The sequence below is a fragment of the Marmota flaviventris genome, chromosome 5, assembly GCF_047511675.1.
Source record: "Marmota flaviventris isolate mMarFla1 chromosome 5, mMarFla1.hap1, whole genome shotgun sequence".
Classification (NCBI taxonomy): Eukaryota; Metazoa; Chordata; class Mammalia; order Rodentia; family Sciuridae; genus Marmota; species Marmota flaviventris.
Window position 1 is genome coordinate 132,715,194 of NC_092502.1, and position 23,351 is coordinate 132,738,544.

Consider the following 23,351-nt stretch of genomic DNA (forward strand, 5'->3'; position numbering starts at 1 on the left):
GGAAGGGTGGAAGAGAGAAATAGGGAGTAGCTTCTAAATGTGTGTTTTTCAAAGTTTATGTATACTGAAGAGATTGTAGTTGGTGATTAACCCCTTGGGCTGCAGGAAGTATCACCATATCTGGTTTGGTTTCAAGGTTTCTAGCAACTTTAAGCTGTCAGTCCAAGACATAATAGTAATTCCCTTCATAAATATTCCTTAAGACTCTTGTGGTGGTCTGTTTTTCCTCTCTCAGGGTCCCAAGCATAACTGCAGCCTCCTTCTTCCCTAGTAGGGAACCAGCTGAAGCTTAATCACATTCCTCTATGCCCACATACTATATGTTATACTTCAATGTGATCCTTGTTTTATTTCTACCACATGAATGCATAAACAGTCAGGTGTTTATTTAACAGGATGTCAGCAGCTATTCAATGCACATGGGAACAAGCGTGCTCACTGAATCAGGCATGTCCTTCCTCTCCTGTCATATTCTACACTGGGCTCTATATGCTCATACTTTTGGTCTTAATGTAATGCTCCTCATTAAGATGCAATGTATCTGTAAAAAGCTAAGTAAAAGTTCAAACTGTATTTCCAGAAATGAGTGAAGTCAGGATCCAGATAGTTGGCAGACTTCAAGTTCCACATGCTTTCCATGACAAATCACAGTTAATATCCTGAATATCCATCTTAATACTCACTATGTACGTAAATGCCAAATTTCTAAAGTTGAAGTTCTGACCCTTGATGTGACGGTACTTATAGGTGGAAATTCTGGGAGGTAATTATTTCCTGAAAGCGGAGTCCTCATAAGTGAGAGTAGAGCCCTTTTAAGGTTATCTCACTTTCCCTGTTCTTTAAAGATCCAGGGTGGTGATCTGTAAACCCAGAAAAAAGCCCTCACCAGAATTAGACCAGGTTGGTATCCTGCTCTCTGAATTTCCAGCCATCATTACTATGGAAAATAAATGTTTGTTGTTTAAGCCATATAGTCTACAGTATTTTTAATAGCAGCCTAAACTAACATAGTAGTAAAATACATTACAAATTCAACTCATTCAATAGACCACTTAATGTAAACTTATGTAAATTTCCCTGGAAATTTTTTTTGTACTGTTTTACATTCTGAAGAGAAAGATTCAACTATTTTCATAAATTGGTCTTCATCCTATATCTCATAAAAAATTTTTGTTCTGGTTGTATCAAATTCTGCCCAACTTATCCTGTGAACAAGTAATCCAAACCAACCTGTACTGGTTTTCTCAGAATACCCATGCTGTAAAAACATGGAGAAACAACAGCAACATGTTCAATGACACATATGCAAACAGATGAAAAATAATATCAAAGGTGAGAAAAGTTTTAGGGAGATGAGAAAATTAAACTTAAGGAAACAGACACTTTTTCTATTTAATTTTCTCTTTGTGTTGAAAGCCTGTAACATAAGACACCAATACACATTTTTTTAATCACTTATCATAATGCAATATTGGATGCTAGCAGATGTGTGTGAACAAAGACAGAATAGTCTTGTTCACTCTCAAGAAACATATGGTTTATTCATAATAATACAGAAATGTAAATAAAATGAATATCAGTCAAAGTAAGTATATAAATAATGACTATCAAGCAAATGTCAGTAGTTGTCCTAGATATATTGAATATGTTATTTCTAATCTTTACAGAAATTATGTGAGGTGCTTATTGCTTTCCCAGTTTTAGAGATAATGGAATAAAGACTAAAAAAATGAATTAATTTTCTGAAGTAACAGTCATTATCAGTTGCCACCAAGCCCTGCTCATTTTCTTACCTCATACTCCACTCTTTAAAGCTTCTATTTTTCCCCCCATTGGATTAGACAAATGGGAATGAAGGGACGAATGGGGATAGGATTAGGAAAGGCAGTTAGAGTGAATCAGACATAACTTTCCTGTGTTCATAGAAGAATACACAACCAGCAAAACTCCACATCATGTACAATCACAAGAATGTGATCCTAATTAGAATCACTTACATTCTATGCATGTATAATATATGAAAGTATGCTCTACTGTCATGTATATCTAAAAAAGAACAAATAAAAATAGACAAATAAATACATAAATAAATATTCAAGAATATAAACATTGAAATATCTTGAACATTGAAATAAAAAAGGATTTATAATTAGTGTTTTATAAAAATGTTTTATACTAAAGGAATATTGCATGAAGAACAATTAGTTTTAAAATTAAATTTATGTACTTATAGCAGTTCCACTCTGTTGGCTCCAAGAAAACTTGTAAAAGCTCAAAGAGTCAAGATTACTGATTGTATTTATATATACCCAGCCAGTATGTGCTGTAAAAAATGACAGTTCTTTTGGGTTTGCAACCCTATCAGTCAGCTACTTCTAGTAGTCAATCAAGCAGTCAGCTAGAGAGATGAGCTAACGAGTTTGGCAGGATTGAGAGAGATGCAAACAACAATGAACCATTTTGACAGCCATAATGCTGTTGTTCGATTTGTTTTCAAGTGATAAAAGTAGAGGGAAATAAGCATTTTGATTTTGTAGAGGTGGTGACAGTAAAATATCATCATAAATGCTCAGAGATCAGAGGAAATACCACATATAAATCACCATATATATTTATTCAAAGAATAAATGTCTTACTAAATACTTATTTAAATATTTATTACAAATACTTAAAAAGTAATAATAAGTATTACAAATAATAAGTATTACTAGTAAGTATTACAAATACTAAAAGTATTTGTAATACTTATTTAAATATTTATTACAAATACTTAAAAGTATTTGTAATAAGTAGCAACTGAGGGCTATCACTGTTATGATACTGATGCCTATCATGTGCATACATACATGCATGTGCAGATACATGATATATATATATATATATATATATATATATATATATATATATATATATATATATATATTAATCACTGGGTTTGCTAAAGCTATTTATATGTTATTTTAGGTTTTCCTTATTTCTGATATTTCCAGGTACATCTATGTAGAGAAGGGTTGGGACTAAGAAGCCCTGCTCTTTTTATACCAAGTCACTACTGCTTTCGTGGAATGTTTCACAAACTAAAGTGACAGTCACCTGCAGGTCTTCTGTAAGTATGGTATACCATAAACAAAGTCTTCCTGTGAGTGAATTTCGGTGGGCTTCCAGGCCTAGTATGCAAGGCAGCTCATGAGTTGTTGTTTTTTTTTTCTGTCTTGCATACTAGACAAACACCCTATCACTTAATTATGCTCCCAGTTCCCATGTATAAATATTCTTAATTAGTGCAATAAAGTTGAGTGACTAAAATGGGAAAATGCAATGTGAAAAAGAGAAGCATAATTGCATAAGGAAAATAGCATTAGTCACTCACATATGGACAGCAACATGCACACCATCAATCAGAGATTTGGGGTAGGAAAGAAAGATTTCAGCGTCAGGATGCCTAGTGTACTACCTGGGTAGTGAACTTTCCTGTGAAGTGATTCATTGATGTGCAAAGAATATTTCAGGAGGATCCTAGGAGTCAGTTAGCATGGTATGTATTTGAACACAAAAATGACCTCACTAGAGTGACTTCACTGAGATTCTTCTACTCAACAATCTTTGCTGGCCACCTTCTCATTGTGTGTTTGTTGTCACAGGATCCTGAGATGGCTACTGCACATCTAATAATTGCATATGTGTCTCAACCCAGAATATGATAAGCCAAGGGAGGAAGCATTGTCATCTAAATACAGTCATCAAAACTTTACAAAAATCTCTGAATCATTTTTCCTTTATAATATTACTGGTCAGAACTGTGTTAGTAGCAACTGGGAAGCTGGAAAATTTAGCTTCTTAACTGTGCATATTGCTGCAGCAAGTAAAATCAGAGTAATGATAGAATTAGCAAAATGAGAAATTGACATGGAGCACAAAACCACGAGTCTCTAATAGACTCCATTAATCCTTTATTTCTTAATGCTTTAGATAATAGAACTCTTCTTGTGTTCCTAATTCCCATAAAATTTACTGCAGTTCAGAAACTGCTGTACTTTATACTTCTTTTATAAAGAAGATGAAGTGAGAAAAAGTTGTTTATAGTAATTGACACTATGGCTCAATTTTGCACTAATGCAATCCATTTTTCTGCAAGATAAGAAAATTCCTTAACATTAGGGTTTACTTAACTGATTTTGCCTCTTATATATCCAATTGTAGTGATTTATCTAAAATGTGTCTATAGTAATTTATGTCAAGAAACATTATTGTCATTGTTATTATTATTAGTTTGGTATGAATTATGAATAAGATAAATAAACCAAACATATTCTATTGTGGAATTTTCTTTACATTTTCAGATATTGTGGTCCATAATTCAAATCTTTTTTCTTTATAGTTATTAATAAGTATTTTATAGTGAGTTTGAGAAATAAAGAATTGTCAAACAGATTTTTAATGTAGAATAATGTGAAATGAACATTGGAATCTATAGAACTTTTAAATATGCTTTAGTTCTCTTTTTCCAAACATTCATAGTAACTTTAAATGTAGTATTTTTGCTCACTGATAAAATTAAATTAGATTTGGGAAAGTTATGTAAAAATCAAAACTGTTGATGAGTTTAATTACTTACTCAGAATAAAGAAGGAATGTTGAAAACCTTGCTTTCAATTACATTCTAGGATTCATTGAGAGCTTCTCTGAGTCTGTTTTTAGACTTGATTGATTTCAAGCATAAGATGTTAAAGAAAGGTCATCTTGGAGAACCAAAGCTAGTGTAGGTGCAGATCTATCTCAAAAAGAGTAGGTTTGCTTGCCTCATCTACACACTATTCTGAGTCAGGAAAATCAACTCTGCAGTTAAATTCTGAGTATTTTACTGTTTAACTCTTTCTTCTTTTTAATTATCATTATAAACTTTTTAAGGGCTGGAGCGATAGCTCAATGGCCAAGTGCTTGCTTAGCACATGTGAGGCACTGGATTCGATTCTAGGAACCTCATAAAAAAATAAATAAAATAAAGGCATTCTATCCAACTACAACTACACACATAATACACAAGAAAAAAACTTTCAAATGGTGTATTTCTCTTATGTATGGTATCTATCAAAAGCATCTTTAAATACTTGCAAAGACATTTTACCACATAAGAGATCATAAGTAGTACATTTACTTCTCAAATATATATATAGTAATTTGGACTAAAATTTTTCTTAATAAATGTTTAACTTATTTATTTGTTTGTTTTATCTGAGATGAGACTATCTCAAACTCTTCTTACAGTCTGTCATGTAGTATGGAAATTCTTGTCAATTTTAAAGAAAGAAAGACAAATTAATAGAAATGAACTGATTTATGGTTCTTTGGCCTAAGTTAAGGGAACGGGTTCTTTTGTGCAACTTGATAAATTCAGCTTCTGCTGTTACCACCTGACAGAATGTTCATAAATTCTGAAAAGGCATCAGAATCTTTAATATATTGACTTATTTTTAATGATGTTGACACTACATTAATAAGAATTGAGATTTGAGCTTAGTTACTAAGCAATCTTCATTCTAGGTTGCTCTTGAATTTGATTTTCTAATCACTTATTACAATTTATCTTTGGGCAGCCCTCCTCATAATGTCTTGCTTAGGTGTACCTGTCTTCTTGAATGATGAACCATTTTACTCATTTAATCTCTATAAAATGTTATCATTACATTAATCTGATCATAAATATTCTATATCTTTGATAATTCATTTCATGGTCTTCTGCTGAGAAACGTTGTACCATAGTTATCTCGACCAAAGTTACTTAGAGCAATAAATTATCCATAAGGTTTGTTTGATTTCACTATTTGATTAATGGTACTTCAACTCATGGAACATGGAGCAGCATTCCATAAAAAATTAGTTGGATGTTCAGAGGTTTAAAAATAAATTCTAAATATTATGCTAACTAAACAGCCCTATAATTATTTTTTGGATGCAGCCATTCATAGGTGACTTATATAATTGAAGGACAAGATATCATAGTCAGTTCATCATTAGAAAATCAGATGGATACAGATATATACTTTTTAATATAATGGAGACAAGGTAATTCATATATTGGTCTTATTCATAATTAGTCACAACTCTATTTGGAGACAAAAGTTATGCTTCATTATAGTTGGTATTGAATGAAAGTAATTGAAAATCACAATGAGATGTAATCATTTTGATTGTGGAAATGGAATTAAGAGATGCTATTAAACCATACATTAATAAATGACTGCTATCCCCATATTTCTTATATAACATCCCATTTAAAACAAACGATTCTTTAATTTTCAGAGTATTTGTTCATACTTTATTCTAGTCATTTGAAAGCATGATTTCAAATAAATTTATTAGTTCTGAATAAGTCTAATTGTGTGGTTATAGATTGCCAAAAAAAGTATTAGCTTTGAAGAGATGAATGAGAATCTTATTTCATACCTTTTCTTAACACCTTCTGCAACTAACTCCCTACCACATTTGCATATTTAAGAAGCCTTAAAATCTCTTTCTTCCCTTAATCACATACTAGGACATACATCTACAGTTTCCCATGATGCATGTCTAATACTGAGAATAAAATGTATCACTGTAGAGATGTGCATTTCATTCAGTACATCATATCCCTTAAAGAAAGGAGCAAAGAAATGCAAGAGCAAATAAAATTTCATGCAGAGGAAAGTGAGTAATACCCATTTATTTCTAAGGTAAATATTTTTGGTGATTAGTGAAGTACTTACTTAATCTATACTAAGTATACATAACCAAATACAAACTTTATTGAAATATTATATTATTAAAATAAATATTTCTAATAAAGGACAAACTATAGCAGAGTCCAACACTAGTCCAACATTACCCTCAGAGTCCTGCTTTGTCCTTACAAATGAACACACACACAGTCATGTGCTCTACCAAAGCATATGCAAACTTTCACACACTCATACAAATACACTGAACTAATATTTGTTAAATAATCATATGCATAATAAGAGTATAGAGTTCCAATATATTCCATACTGAATGCATATGCTTTAGCAATAATCTATTAAGTAAATATAATATTTATCTATAATTAAAACTTTCATTATATATAGGGATATAAATAAAAACATGATGATTTTGGAAACAGAACAAAATAACTAATATTAATATAAATTAATTAGTTGATTTGAGCTTTTTAACTAATTCTAAGTTCTTCTACCTGATTAACAAAATGGACACACATAAGAGAAAATTTTGTCTTATCAATTTGGTTAGTATGTTAATAAACACTTTTTCTAATTATGTAGTAATTCCTTGGAACTAAAGTAACTTGTATGTGACATACTTAGTTTAGATTACATTATGTTACTTGTTTATAATAATTCCAATTTCTATTTGAATTTATATAATGGCATATTACAATCCAAACCGTAATCAATATGCATGTCATGTGGTCACATACAACTGTATGTGTACCCTTAACTCCTATACTTCCAGCTCTATAGTTCTTCATTATTTTCTTTTGGGAAGGAAAGAATGAAGCAGTATATCTGAGGTCTACTCTTGGCAGGGAACTTGCCTGTTTCAGCACCTCAGGGAAGGAACAAGGCAAGTGAAGTCAAATCCTCTTGTAAACAAGATAATGACAAAAACTCCTGGCAAACAACCCAGTGGGTAGGCTTTGAAGTGTGCTTAGGAATTGAATCTTTTTAGTTGGATGTACCTCATTGTCTCACACAATTGGTAAACAAAGCTGCAATCTGTTGGCACATGGAGCAGTATTCCATAAAAAAAAAATGGGTTGGATGTCATGTAATTACCTTAAAGTAATGAGTATTTATGGCCAAATGGGATGGATATATATATATATATATATATATATATATATATATATATATATATATATATTCATATTCCAAGATTCTAGGGATAAAATGATTGCCAGTGAAGACTATTTTCTTTTTAATTTGGGGCAGGGAGGACTACTGGGGATTGAACCCAAAAGAGCTCTACACTGTTCTACATTCCCAGTCCTTCTTTTTATTTAATTTTAATTTGAGACAAGGTTTGTCATGGTTAACCTCAAACATGGGATCCTCTGGCCTCAGTCTCCAAGGTAGCTGAGATTACAGATGTGTGCCACCCTCTTTTTAAATTGGTTTTGGATTATGCTGACACCACAAATCTGTAATGCATTATTAAATATTCTTCATTCCTTTTTTTTTTTTTTTTTTTTTTTGGTATGTGGGATAGAGTTCAGTGGTACTCAATCACTGAGTCACATCCCTAGGCCTATTTTGTATTTTATCTAGAGATAGTGTCTCATTGAGTTGCTTAGTGCCTTGCCTTTGCTGAAGCTGGTTTTGAACTCCTGATCCTCCTTGTCTCAGACTCCTGAGCTTCTGGGATTACAGGTGTGTTCCACTGCACCTGGCCTCATTCCCAATTTTAAATGATAAGATATGAATGATTAGTTTCCTAGGAGTACATGAAAGAAAGAGAACAAGATCTATATTTTTTACTTGAAAAAAAAAGTATAGTTCTTTGGAGTAATTCTCAATTAATTTCTTTTAGATATATAATATCTGAGGAATTAAGAATTTGCTTATTATGAAAAGTGCCAATTCATGGCATACAAGTTACTTCAGTATAATTATACATATATATGCATGTTTATATAATTATACATATATATGCATGACATACAAGTTACTTCAGTATAATTATACATATATATGCATGTGAATATATATGCCAATATATACTTATGTGTATCTGATAATTTATGTGACAACTAAATTTAAATAAAACTATGAAAAAATCTTAATGAAGCAATTATTTTCTTTTGCAAATAATTAAAACCAATTGTTGCTTTGCTTTCTGGCTGCCATGAGACTAGATGGAGTTGGCAGTCAGGGCAACTGCCCATCAATTACACTGTAACTTCCTCTGGAAAGGCCAGCTCTCAGCCTTCCTGCCGGCCCCTCCCAAGTCCTAGGCTCATAGCTGGAGGTCCTGAGCCTGGGAACTCCAGTACCTCTGACCTTGGTGCCTCCAGGGGTGTTATATCAAGGGAAACGGGCAGTAAGAAGCATGTGTGGGTATTTACGCCTACATATGACTGGATTATTCATGGTAATTGAGACCCAGTGAGCTACAAGCTTTTTAAAATTTATGACACAAGAGGTAGGGGAAGGGTGACCACCGACAGAAAAGGCCCAGTGGCCCGCGGCGGGACAGAGCTTCCAATCACTCCTGCAAGGTAGGCGGGCCTGCGACCCACCGGCAGAAGAGGAGCAGCCGCCTGCTGAGAGGCTGAGCCGCCCCCTCCCCCTGCGCCGGCATAGTAGAGGGAACTGGGACCAAACACAGAGCAGGCCCAGCGGCCTGCTGAGGGGCAGAGCCGCCCCCCACCCCCCTCGCCTGCCAGGTAGGGGAAGGGTGACCACCGACAGAAAAGGCCCAGTGGCCCGCGGCGGGACAGAGCTTCCAATCACTCCTGCAAGGTAGGCGGGCCTGCGACCCACCGGCAGAAGAGGAGCAGTCGCCTGCTGAGAGGCTGAGCCGCCCCCTCCCCTGCGCCAGCATAGTAGAGGGAACTGGGACCAAACACAGAGCAGGCCCAGCGGCCTGCTGAGGGGCAGAGCCGCCCCCCACCCCCCTCGCCTGCCAGGTAGGGGAAGGGTGACCACCGACAGAAAAGGCCCAGTGGCCCGCGGCGGGACAGAGCTTCCAATCACTCCTGCAAGGTAGGTGGGCCTGCGACCCACCGGCAGAAGAGGAGCAGCCGCCTGCTGAGAGGCAGAGCCGCCCCCTCCCCCCCGCGCCTGCAAGGTAGTCGGAACTGAGACCACCATCAGAACAGGTCAGACCTGCAACCGAGAGACAGAACAGGCCCAGTGGCCTGAGGAAGGGTAGAGCCGCCCCCCCCCCACGCCTGCAAAGTAGGCGGACCTGCGACCCACTGGCAGTACAGCCCCAGAGGCCTGCAGAGGGGCAGTGCCGCTGCCTGCGCCTGCAAAGTAGGCAGAACTGCGACCACCGACAGAACAAGCCTAGCGGCCCGCAGAGGGACAGAGCCGCAGCCCGCGCCTGCAAGGACGGCGGACCTGCTACCGACTGGCAGAGCAGGCCCAGCGGCCTGCCGGCGTGGTAGGCACATTGCCCCAATTGGCGGAGGGGCAGAGCCGCCGCCCGCGCCTGCGAGGGAGACTTTGCAACTATACAAGACCAATATAAATATATAGGGGGAAAATTCAATAGCACAACAGTTTCACCAAGAAGAAAGGAACGCGAACAGTATGAAGAGACAAGGAAAGAAAGGACCACAAGCATTGCAGGTCAACTCAACTTTAGAAGAGGTAATAGCTGCAGCTGATGGAATGTCAGATAAAGAATTCAGGATATACATGCTTCAGATGATCTGGAGTCTCAAGGAAGACATCAGACAGCAAAATCAGACAATGAAAGATCACTTCAACAATGAATTACATAAACAAATCCAAGAAGCAAAAGATCAACTATACAGGGAAATAGAGGTTATAAAAACCAAACAAACAGAAATCCTAGAAATGCAGGAAGCAATAAGCCAACTTAAAAACTCAATTGAGAATACTACCAGCAGAGTAGAACACTTAGAAGACAGAACATCAGACAATGAAGATAAAGTATTTCAACTTGAAAAGAACATAGACAGCTCAGCAAGACTGTTAAGAAACCATGAGCAGAACATCCAAGAAATATGGGATAACATCAAGAGACCAAATTTAAGAGTCATTGGGATACAGAAAGGAACAGAGTTTCAAACCAAAGGAATGAGCAATCTATTCAATGAAATAATTCGAGAAAACTTCCCAGACTTGAAGAATGAGACAGAACCCCAAATCCTAGAAGCCTACAGGACGCCAAATGTGCAAAATCATAAGAGACCCACACCTAGACACATTATAATGAAGATGCCCAACATACAGAATAAGGAGAGAATTTTAAAAGCTACAAGAGAAAGGAAGCAGATCACATTTAGGGGTAAGCCAATCAGGATAACAGCTGATCTTTCAACACAGACTCTGAAAGCTAGAAGATCCTGGAATAACATATTTCAAACACTGAAAGAAAATGGGTTCCAACCAAGAATTGTGTTTCCAGCGAAATTAAGCTTCAGGATGGAAGATGAAATTAAAACCTTCCACGATAAACAAAAGTTAAAAGAATTTGCAGCTAGAAAACCATCTCTTCAAAACATACTTGGCAAAACATTACAGGAAGAGGAAATGGAAAATAACAATGAAAACCAACAGTGGGAGGTAGGACACTAAAGGGGGGAAAATAATCAAAGTGGAAAACAAACCATGTTTAGTAACATAAATAAACAAATATGGCTGGAAGAACAACCCATATCTCAATAATAACCCTAAATGTTAATGGCTTAAACTCACCAATCAAGAGACACAGGCTAGTAGAATGGATCACAAAACAAGACCCAACAATATGCTGCCTACAGGAGACGCATTTGATAGGAAAAGACATACATAGGCTGAAGGTGAAAGGTTGGGAAAAATCATATCACTCATATGGACTTCGGAAACAAGCAGGAGTATCCATACTCATATCAAATAAAATAGATTTTAAGCCAAAGTTAATCAAAAGGGATAAAGAGGGACACTACATACTGCTCAAGGGAACCATACACCAACAAGACATAACAATCATAAATATATATGCCCCAAACAATGGTGCAGCTATGTTCATCAAACAAACTCTTCTCAAGTTCAAGAGTCTAATAGACCACCATACAATAATCATGGGAGACTTCAACACACCTCTCTCACCACTGGACAGATCTTCCAAACAAAAGTTGAATAAGGAAACTATAGAACTCAATAACACAATTAATAACCTAGACTTAATTGACATATATAGAATATACCACCCAACATCAAACAGTTACACTTTTTTCTCAGCAGCACATGGATCCTTCTCAAAAATAGATCATATATTATGTCACAGGGAAACTCTTAGACAATACAAAGGAGTAGAGATAATACCATGCATCCTATCTGATCATAATGGAATGGAACTGAAAATCAACGATAAAAGAAGGAAGGAAAAAGAATATATCACTTGGAGAATGAACAATAGGTTACTGAATGATCAATGGGTTATAGAAGACATCAAGGAGAAAATTAAAAAATTCTTAGAGATTAATGAAAACACAGACACAACATATCGGAATCTATGGGACACATTGAAAGCAGTTCTAAGAGGAAAATTCATTGCTTGGAGATCATTCCTTAAAAAAAGAAAAAACCAACAAATAAATGATCTCATACTTCATCTCAAAATCCTAGAAAAAGAAGAGCAAAACAACAGCAAAAGAAGTAGAAGGCAAGAAATAATTAAAATCAGAGCTGAAATCAATGAAATCGAAACAAAAGAAACAATTGAAAAAATTGACAAAACTAAAAGTTGGTTCTTTGAAAAAATAAACACTATCGACAGACCCTTAGCCATGCTAGCGAAGAGAAGAAGAGAGAGAACTCAAATCACTAACATACGGGATGAAAGAGGCAATATCACAACAGACACTTCAGAAATACAGAAGATAATCAAAAATTATTTTGAATCCTTATACTCCAATAAATTAGAAGATAGTGAAGGCATAGATAAATTTCTTAAGTCATATGATCTGCCCAGATTGAGTCAGGAGGATATAGACAACCTAAACAGACCAATATCAATTGAGGAAATAGAAGAAACCATCAAAAGACTACCAACTAAGAAAAGCCCAGGACCGGATGGGTATACAGCAGAGTTTTACAAAACCTTTAAAGAGGAACTAATTCCAATACTTTTCAAGCTACTTCGGGAAATAGAAAAAGAGGGAGAACTTCCAAATTCATTCTACGAGGCCAACATCACCCTGATACCTAAACCAGACAAAGACACTTCAAAGAAAGAAAACTACAGACCAATATCTCTAATGAACCTAGATGCAAAAATCCTCAATAAAATTCTGGCCACTCGGATACAAAGGCACATCAAAAAAATTGTGCACCATGATCAAGTAGGATTCATCCCTGGGATGCAAGGCTGGTTCAATATAAGGAAATCAATAAATGTTATTCACCACATCAATAGACTTAAAAATAAGAACCATATGATCATCTCTATAGATGCGGAAAAAGCATTCGACAAAGTACAGCATCCCTTTATGTTCAAAACTCTAGAAAAACTAGGGATAACAGGAACATACCTCAATATTGTAAAAGCAATCTATGCTAAGCCTCAGGCTAGCATCATTCTGAATGGAGAAAAATTGAAGGCATTCCCTCTAAAATCTGGAACAAGACAGGGATGCCCTCTCTCACCACTTCTGTTCAACATAGTTCTCGAAACACTGGCCAGAGCAATTAGACAGACGAAAGAAATTAAAGGCATCAAAATAGGAAAAGAAGAACTTAAATTATCACTATTTGCAGATGACATGATTCTATACCTAGCAGACCCAAAAGGGTCTACAAAGCAACTATTAGAGCTAATAAATGAATTCAGCAAAGTGGCAGGATATAAAATCAACACGCATAAATCAAAGGCATTCCTGTATATCAGCGACAAATCCTCTGAAATGGAAATGAGGACAACCACTCCATTCACAATTTCTTCAAAAAAAATAAAATACTTGGGAATCAACCTAACAAAAGAGGTGAAAGACTTATACAATGAAAACTACAGAACCCTAAAGAGAGAAATAGAAGAAGATCTTAGAAGATGGAAAAATATACCCTGTTCATGGATAGGCAGAACTAACATCATCAAAATGGCGATATTACCAAAAGTTCTCTATAGGTTTAATGCAATGCCAATCAAAATCCCAACGGCATTTCTTGTAGAAATAGAGAAAGCAATCATGAAATTCATATGGAAAAATAAAAGACCCAGAATAGCAAAAACAATGCTAAGCAGGAAGTGTGAATCAGGCGGTATAGCGATACCAGACTTCAAACTATATTACAGAGCAATAGTAACAAAAACAGCATGGTACTGGTACCAAAACAGGCGGGTGGACCAATGGTACAGAATAGAGGACACAGAAACCAATCCACAAAACTACAACTATCTTATATTTGATAAAGGGGCTAAAAGCATGCAATGGAGGAAGGATAGCATCTTCAACAAATGGTGCTGGAAAAACTGGAAATCCATATGCAACAAAATGAAACTGAATCCCTTTCTCTCGCCATGCACAAAAGTTAATTCAAAATGGATCAAGGAGCTTGATATCAAATCAGAGACGCGCCGTCTGATAGAAGAAAAAGTTGGCTACGATCTACAGTCGGTGGGGTCGGGCTCCAAATTCCTCAATAGGACACCCATAGCACAAAAGTTAATAACTAGAATCAACAAATGGGACTTACTCAAACTAAAAAGTTTTTTCTCAGCAAAAGATACAATAAGAGAGGTAAATAGAGAGCCTACATCCTGGGAACAAATCTTTACTCCTCACACTTCAGATAGAGCCCTAATATCCAGAGTATACAAAGAGCTCAAAAAATTAGACAATAAGAGAACAAACAACCCAATCAACAAATGGGCCAAGGACCTGAACAGACACTTCTCAGAGGAGGACATACAGTCAATCAACAAGTACATGAAAAAATGCTCACCATCTCTAGCAGTCAGAGAAATGCAAATCAAAACCACCCTAAGATACCATCTCACTCCAGTTAGATTGGCAGCCATTATGAAGTCAAACAACAACAAGTGCTGGCGAGGATCTGGGGAAAAGGGTACACTTGTACATTGCTGGTGGGACTGCAAATTGGTGCAGCCAATTTGGAAAGCAGTATGGAGATTTCTTGGAAAGCTGGGAATGGAGCCACCATTTGACCCAGCTATTCCCCTTCTCGGTCTATTCCCTAAAGACCTAAAAAGAGCATGCTACAGGGACACTGCTACATCGATGTTCATAGCAGCACAATTCACAATAGCTAGACTGTGGAACCAACCTAGATGCCCTTCAATGGATGAATGGATAAAAAAAATGTGGCATTTATACACAATGGAGTATTACTCTGCATTAAAAAATGACAAAATCATAGAATTTACAGGGAAATGGATGGCATTAGAGCAGATTATGCTAAGTGAAGCTAGCCAATCCCTAAAAAACAAATGTCAAATGTCTTCTTTGATATAAGGAGAGTAACTAAGAACAGAGTAGGGTCGAAGAGCATGAGAAGAAGATTAACATTAAACAGGGATGAGAGGTGGGAGGGAAAGGGAGAGAGAAGGGAAAATGCATGGAAATGGAAGGAGACCCTCAGAGTTATACAAAAGTACATACAAGAGGAAGTGAGGGGAAAGGGAAAAATAATACAAGGGGGACAAACGAATGTCAGTAAAGGGGGCAGAGAGAGAAGAGGGGAGGGGAGGGGAGGGGAGGGGAGGGGAGGGGGGATAGTAGAGGATAGGAAAGACAGCAGAATACAACAGACACTAGTATGGCAATATGTAAATCAATGGATGTGTAACTGATGTGATTCTGCAATCTGTATATGGGGTAAAAATGGGAGCTCATAACCCACTTGAATCAAATTGTGAAATATGATATATCAAGAACTATGTAATGTTTTGAACAGCCAACAATAAAAAATTAAAAAAAAAAAAAAAAAAAAAAACAATTGTTAAAAATAGTTTAAATATCTCATTCAACATATATATGATATTCTGTATTTGTTTTAAACCATGTTTACTTATATATTATAGGAATATTCAAAGATAAGTTGTTTCTTAATGTACATGTGTGGATTACTAAAATTATAAAGAAAGCTATTATCTTTATTCAATTACATTGTTTTAGAAAATTGAGTATATTTTCAAATGTGTTAAAATACAATATGTGATTAGGAAGAGAAATTATAAATTTTAAAAACTTTGATTTGTTCTATTATAACAGAACTTGGCCAAAGATTATTTTTAAACACACTGACCTGTTTTGGGATCTACAGAGAAGTAGGGTTGTCCCTGGAGAATACTGTAAACCACTCGAGCACTGTTTCCATAGGTAGGGTCATCTGCATCAGTAGCTGTCACCTGTAGAACAGAGGTACCTGTGCATTCAGGAAAACAAATTTTAGTGTGCGATGACATTTAGTACATGATTAATTTGAACACAGAATATGGATATGCTTAAATATCTATGGAAAGCTTAAAGGAAGATCATACTAAATTTAATTCTTAAATTTGTGTATCAAATATATTATTTGCTTTATTCCTCTGCTATAAAATGTACTAAAATGTCCAAAATAGAACATTTGGATCTAAGGTATTTTTATATGATCCTTAAATGTGTAGGAATTTGTTTAACCCTCACATAACCAGGAGAGGTATGTACATTTATCCTCACAAATCACATGGGTATTAATTGTGTGGTTTAAACAAGGATATGCCTAAGGCAGACATTGCATGATCAGAAAAGTTCAAGAAACTGCAAATGGAATAGTTTGTGTTTAAATTGGGAAATGGCATTAATTAATCCATTCAAGTTATTTCCAATCATTTGCACCCTTTTTATATCTTACCCAGACTTTGAATCATTATGGATTCTACGTAATGATGACATAATTATCTCTCTAAAAATTATATCATAATATGCCTATGACCCTGTGCATTAAAATGTAATTTAAAGTTATTTACACAATTTAAAATACCATATTTTAGGCACTGCTATTATGGATCTACCATACTGGCTTCATTGTGCTTATGTTTTCTGACACAATTTGAATAATAAAATACCACTATATTATATTCCAGTTATTCCTAAATGAAAACTGATCTAAGAATAACATGACAACTACCTATTAAGCGTTATACAACTTCACTGTGGAATTGATGGTAAGAGCTCATGTTTACCCATGAAGTACATCTGTTGAATCATCTAATAATGCAGGCTGAATATTTTATTCTGTATAACTATAAAAGATACCTACTAATTTGAATTAGGTATCAAAATATGTTTATAACATGTGTATAAAACATTTTTCTTTTTTATTCATTCTTGTACTGGATTATGAAAGCATTGACAATATTCAGTTTTGAATTTTATAATTACTTTAATGATTTAGGTTACAGTATCTGTCCAGCTACAACAGTCATACTTCTCAGTTGAAATTCAGAACTACTTTAAGGAACGCTTGTTCTTCATCTTTCAGGGGATCAGAGCAAATTTAATTGTCAAATGAATCTGTCAGTCCTTATTTGTAGATCATACATGGACATTGACTTCTAATAACATACTATGATCCTGGATTGTATATGACAATTTTTACAATGAGACAGTATGAAGAAATATTTTTAATTATCCATATTCAGAAAGGGAAGATTATGTTATCTCAAATTTTATTATTATTATTATTATTATTATTATTATTATTATTATTACTACTATTATTATGTTGGTACCAGAATTTGAACATGGGGCACTTACCCACTGAATCACATTCCCAGCCCATTTTATTTATTTTTTTTAGAGACAGGGTCTCTCTGAGTTGCATAGGACCCTGCTAAATTGCTGAGCCTGACTTTGAACTATCAAAACTCCTGCCTTAGCTTCCTAAACTTCTGGGATTATAGGTTTGTGCTACTGCACCTGGAATGATCTCAAATTTGAAACTAACACAATCATGATATTAAACCTAACAAGAATGCTGACAACTGGGTTTCATAAACACTGCTGGTGTAAATATGAAATTTAAAGTTTTTCATAAAACAAAAATCATAATTCAACCCAGAAAATCTTATTTGTATATTTATATCAAAGAATTTAAAGCTTACATACATATAAAAACCTGTTTACAATTATACATGAAAATTATTTGTAATAATACCAGAGTAGTGGGACCCTGATGTCCCTCATTAGATTCATAAAGCAAAATATGCTACATTCATAGTATGAAATGATATTTAACAATAAAAATGAAAATGAACAGATTATTGACACATGAAACAACTTGGATGAATCTTCAGGTTATCATACTAGGTAAAAGTAGAGTCACTATCATAAGGTTGTATTTTGTATAATTTCATTCATATGAAATTCCTAAAATGACAAAAATTTAAAAATAGATATCAGACTTGTAGTTTATAGAGGTTTGGAAATGGGGATGGGGTGATAATTTGGTAATTAAATGGCAGCAAGAGGAACCCTTGTGATGTTGAAACTGCTCATAATTTTGAATATACCCATGTGTATAGAACTGCATAGAACTAAGCACACTCATACACACAAATCTGCACAAGTAAAACTAGTGAAGTCTAAAGAAGATGGGCAAATCTATCATTTTAATAACCTGGTTATAATGTTTTATTTTTTCCCAGGATGTTACCAGTTGGGAAAGTGTGTAATGGGTACAAAGAATTTTTAAAAGATTTTTCTCATAACTGCATGTGAATCTACAATATCTCAAAATTAAAATTATTTTAAAAGGCAGCTGTGCTCTTGCCTCAGGGTTAGTTCATTCATTGAGAGTTTTATTCAGGCTTGGATGCACAATGAGTTTTCTAAGCATATCACTAAACTTTCTGGCTTGGTTAATTTCCGCCATTAAGTTAACAGAGCTGATCACATATAGCACTATCTATCCCACTAATAAGTATAATTATTATAATTATAGCATATTAAAGACTTTGTGATGCCACAGCACTAGACTCATACTCAATATTCATCCATCCAATTTGTTAGAGCATACTATTAGGTAGACACTTATAAATAAAAATTGGCTTATGAGACATTTTCATTGGTATCATGGAAAAAAAAAAAATCTGTAGTTATTTAGCCAGGTAGGCTCAAAATGTGTAACAAACTCCTGACATGGCTAAGATATTATAAAATTATATCATGCAAATCATTCATCTTATAGGAAAAAAATCATATTCCTAGACATATAAGGGTTATAAATGCACAGGAAAGAGAAAACAATACAACAAATTGTGAACTAATGGATACCAAAAAATCAGATTGTAAAATCCTCAGGTTTTTAAAGTAATTCTGGCCTAAAATACTGACTTAAATCCAAATAGTTTTTTTTTTTTTTTTTTTTGAGGGGGTTACTGGATATACTCAGGGACACTCCACCACTAAGCCATATCCACAGCCCTATTTTGTATTTTGTTCAGATATAGGGTGCCACTGAGTTACTTTGTGCCTTGCCTTTGCTGAGGTTGGCTTTGAACCTGTGACCCTCTTGCCTCAGTCTGTGGAGCCTCTGGTATTATAGCCCTGCATCACTGGATCAGGCCCAAATAGTTTTTAATGTGTAAGAAGTAGTTTCTGGGCAAATATTATAATTTATATATGAGGTATCCTCCAAAAGGTCACATGTGAAACAGTGCAAGAGTGTTCAGAGATGAAATGGATCATGAGAGTCTTAACCTAATCAGTGCATTAATTCCCTGACAGGGATTAACTGGATTGTAACTGTAGGTAAATAGGGTGTGGCTAGAGGGGGTGATATTGGCGATATGCCTTTAAGTTATTTATTTTTCCCCTGATGAGTGGATCTCTCTCCCTCTCTGTGCTTTCTGGTGACATGTCCTGAGCCATGTTCCTCCACAAACACTTTTCCACCATGATGTTCTGCCTTACCTCCAGGCCCAGATGAAGGAGGTGACCACCTATGGACTCAGACCTCTGAAACTATGATCCCCCAATTAAACTTTTTCTTCTGTAATTCTTCTTATCAGGTCTTCTGGTCACAGCAGTAAAGAAAACTGATTAAAACAGCAAACTTTCCAGGGAAAAGCCTACAAGGCTAGACAACTATAGAAAACAAAGCAAAACAAAACTGTTGCTGTGAATAGAATGCAGTCTCTATGAAGGGTAAAAGTCCATCCTTGGACTTTTGTAACTTATGATACATAAAGCCAGTAACAAGTGAAATGAGGAATAGGAAGAAAAATAGGAAAGACAAAAAGCGAAAGAAAGAAATAAAAGTTACACGGTGCTGTTGAGTAAGTGATTGTTTAAACTATCAGAGAGAAGTGAACAGAGAAGGGACAAAGAAAGCATAGTAACCCTCTATCCTAGTCCCAGAGTATGGATGTTAGGAGTCCCTTTCATCGCTCTGTAGTGGATCCCATAGGAATTGAACAAGCCTAATTGTGTGTGAAGCAAAGAACTGCAAATTACCTCCTATACTTTAACCTGGTGGTGTGTAAAGAGTCTGCATACTACCACAAGGACACAGATTGCTCATTGATGGGAGAATAGAAATGTCAACAATCCAACCCAACAAAAGTCAGACTTTCAGAGAGTGCAGCAGAGGTACAGATAAATAGCAAGGAAGGAAAATAAATTCCCTTGCCTAATTGTGCAAGGCTTTCTAACAGAGAAATATTGATAATATTAAGGCTGAAAAGAAAATATACTCTTGAATGTTGTTCCTAGTCTCTTCATGATCGATGGTCACTCAGCTACCTTGTTGCGGGGGGTAGAGACGCGGAATCAACACACAAAGACTCCGGGAGCTGGTGAGAGAACTGGCTGGAGACCCGCCTCAGGTCCTCATCCAGTAGCTCAGTTTATTTTTGGAATGCACCCAACAGTTATAGGGTTTGAGTGGGGCGTGCCTGTCAATCATACATAAGCAAGACAATATCCATAAGCCAATCATCTTCGGCCTAATTGTAACCTCACTGTGAGGAAACTCTAAATATTGCTGTCCTATCAGAAAGCAATCTGGAAGGGTCTTTAGCCCTTACTGAGTCAGGGGTTTCATGCCTTGAAGCCCCTGACTCTCAGTTTCTTGGCTGGCCTGTTTGGCAATACTAACCACAAGGGACTAGGAACACATTCAAGAAATGTGGTTTCACCCCATCCTGCAGGGCCTCCTGTCAGGCCTGAAGGAAGGTGGATATTTCAGGCATTTCTGAGCTGCTAGTAACTGCTAGCTGAGACTGAAACTTATTCCAGCTATGAATTGAATGTTTATTTTCCCCCTAAATTCTTATGTTGATCTCCAAACCCCAATGTGATGGTATTTGGAAGTGGAACCTCTGCAAAGTGAGTGGCCCTCATGAGGGCAATTGGTGCCCTTCCATTGGAAAAGAGGCCTCAGAGAGCTCCCACACCTCTTCTGCTATGTGAGGGCATCATGAGAATGTGACCCTCTGTGGATCAGGAAGTCAGCCTTCACCAGACACTGAAGTTTCCGGCACCTTCAATATGAACTTCCTATTTTCTCACAACTTTGAGAAATAAATGTTTGCTGTTTCAGCCACCCAGTCCCTGGTAGTCTGTTACAGCAGCCAAAGTAGACTAAGAAAATTAAGGGATAAATAAATTAGCTATAGGTTGAATTTCTTCCCTATACTATGTACATTTTGAATTCCTAATCTCCATATTTCAATTTATGATCATATTTGTAAATAGCATTACTATACAAGTGAATAGTTAAGAAGAGGTCCTACTAATGTAGTGTGAATTTCTAAATTTATCCTTACAAAAATGGAAAAAAAATTGGGGATAGACAAACACTCCAGGGAGAATAGCAAGTGAAAATGAAGGTAGTTTTTTGTCTTTATCACAGAGAGTGCTAGTGAGCTACTGGATGCTAAGAAAGAAACAGGGAATACCCTTATTTAATGTTTTCAGACTCATTGATTTTGGACTTTTAGCTTCTGGGTCTATGAGAAAAAAAAAATTAAGCCACACAGTTAGTGGTACTTCAGTGTGGCAGCCTTAACAAAGGAAAACACTGGGTTATAGTTTCAGTGGAAACAAATGACTCTTATCCTAATCATTTACAGGTCCTTTTTTATTGAATCTGAAACAAGACTCCAAAGTTACTGGTGACAGAAAGTAATGATAGAAAAGTGAGAAAGATAAAAAACGAAGCAGAAATTAATATTTTATGTTTTTTTTTTTTCAAATATCTGGTACTACTATTGATCTACCTGTAAACATTTTTAAAATTAAACTAATTAATTACATTGGCCATTTTAATAGAAGTTTATTTATTAGGTACATTTTAAATGAAAAAAAATCAATTTTTTTTTCATGTTAGTGAAATATCTTCCACATTAGGTTATTCATTTTTTTACTTCAAGCTCTGTGACGAATTTGAGTACATAATATAAAAGGAAAACTATTATCTTCTAGACTTCAAATGAAAACAAATAAAGTGATTTCTAAAATTCCATTGTGCCACTAGAATATTAATTTAGGATCTTAACATTCTCTGGGAATTACATAGATTTGATGAACAGTTATAAAAATAAACAGGTGCTTCCCTACAAAACTGACTTCCCATTCAAAAAATTTCTAAAATGCATAAAAAGTTGTCTTTGTTTTTACCACTGTTTCCACGAAACATATTACCATAGGAACAGTATATTTTAATTTTTCAGCAGCTATTTGCTATATAATAATTTCATAATAAATATTTCCTAGGACATACACTCAGTTCTTCCCATGCTAGGAATTAGTGCCTCTCATCTGATGTTTTACACAAATCTGAGAGATTCAGATACATAAAAAAAAAGCTTTCAGGTATCTTTTCTATAATAAAACTTAAGTCCTGTCTCCTTTGGGGATTGCCCTGTGCCATTCTTCTTAGTCTGTTTCTTTTCCTACTAAGGCTTTATAAATAGCACGGTTGTGAAAAGTTGCATATCAATGAGAAGCAGAAAGAGTGAACTTGCTTGAAAGTCTCTAAAGACCAATTTGAAATATTTAATAAGGCATTTTAATACCAAGCAAATACTCTCTGAGATTGCAAATTGTTATGCATGACTTGTCAGGGTTCACAACTCTGTTAAAATCTCAAGAGAATCCATGTTGAACAAGAACCTTCAGTAAAAATAAGCTGAAGATTTATGAAGGCTGAGAGTTCCTCTCTGAGGGACTCTCTTAGGGTTTAATTCTCAGAAGATTTTTCCAGGCACTGTGAAAAAGCAATAGTCATCAAGACACAACTGAAATTTCATTCTACACAGGAGAACTGTAATTTCACCAACAGAGCAATAACACTGGATTCAAGTCATTGTGTAATTTGATAAAGCTTTAAATTCACTCAACAGTCATAGGATTAAATAAATCCTTTGGTGAGAACACTTATGAAATATCTGGGCTGGGTACCAAAACAAAAATCACTATTCTATGTAATGTGAATTAGATCATTTTTATTGAACTACTCAATGTGAAATTTCACATTACTCAAAACAGTTTTATGTTCACTTCCTAAAATGGAAAAGAAAGTAATTAAGAAAATCATTCATACTGAGTTGGAAATCTTTCTCCTATAAAACCTATAATTGAATAATGTGATCAATCTACTGACAAAATTACATTTAATGCCATTTAATAGATA

At 35.4% G+C, this 23,351-nt stretch overlaps 1 protein-coding gene across 3 annotated transcripts in view; it reads right to left on the reverse strand.

Annotated features, from left to right (window-relative positions):
- Cdh18 (cadherin 18) overlaps positions 1 to 23,351 on the reverse strand; it is a 318,203-nt gene that overhangs the window by 190,165 nt on the left and 104,687 nt on the right. For all 3 annotated transcript variants that reach the window (XM_071611877.1, XM_071611879.1, XM_071611878.1), the window contains exon 3: positions 15,975 to 16,094. In XM_071611877.1, the coding sequence (XP_071467978.1) occupies positions 15,975 to 16,094 (120 nt within the window). The remainder of the gene's footprint in view (positions 1 to 15,974; positions 16,095 to 23,351) is intronic.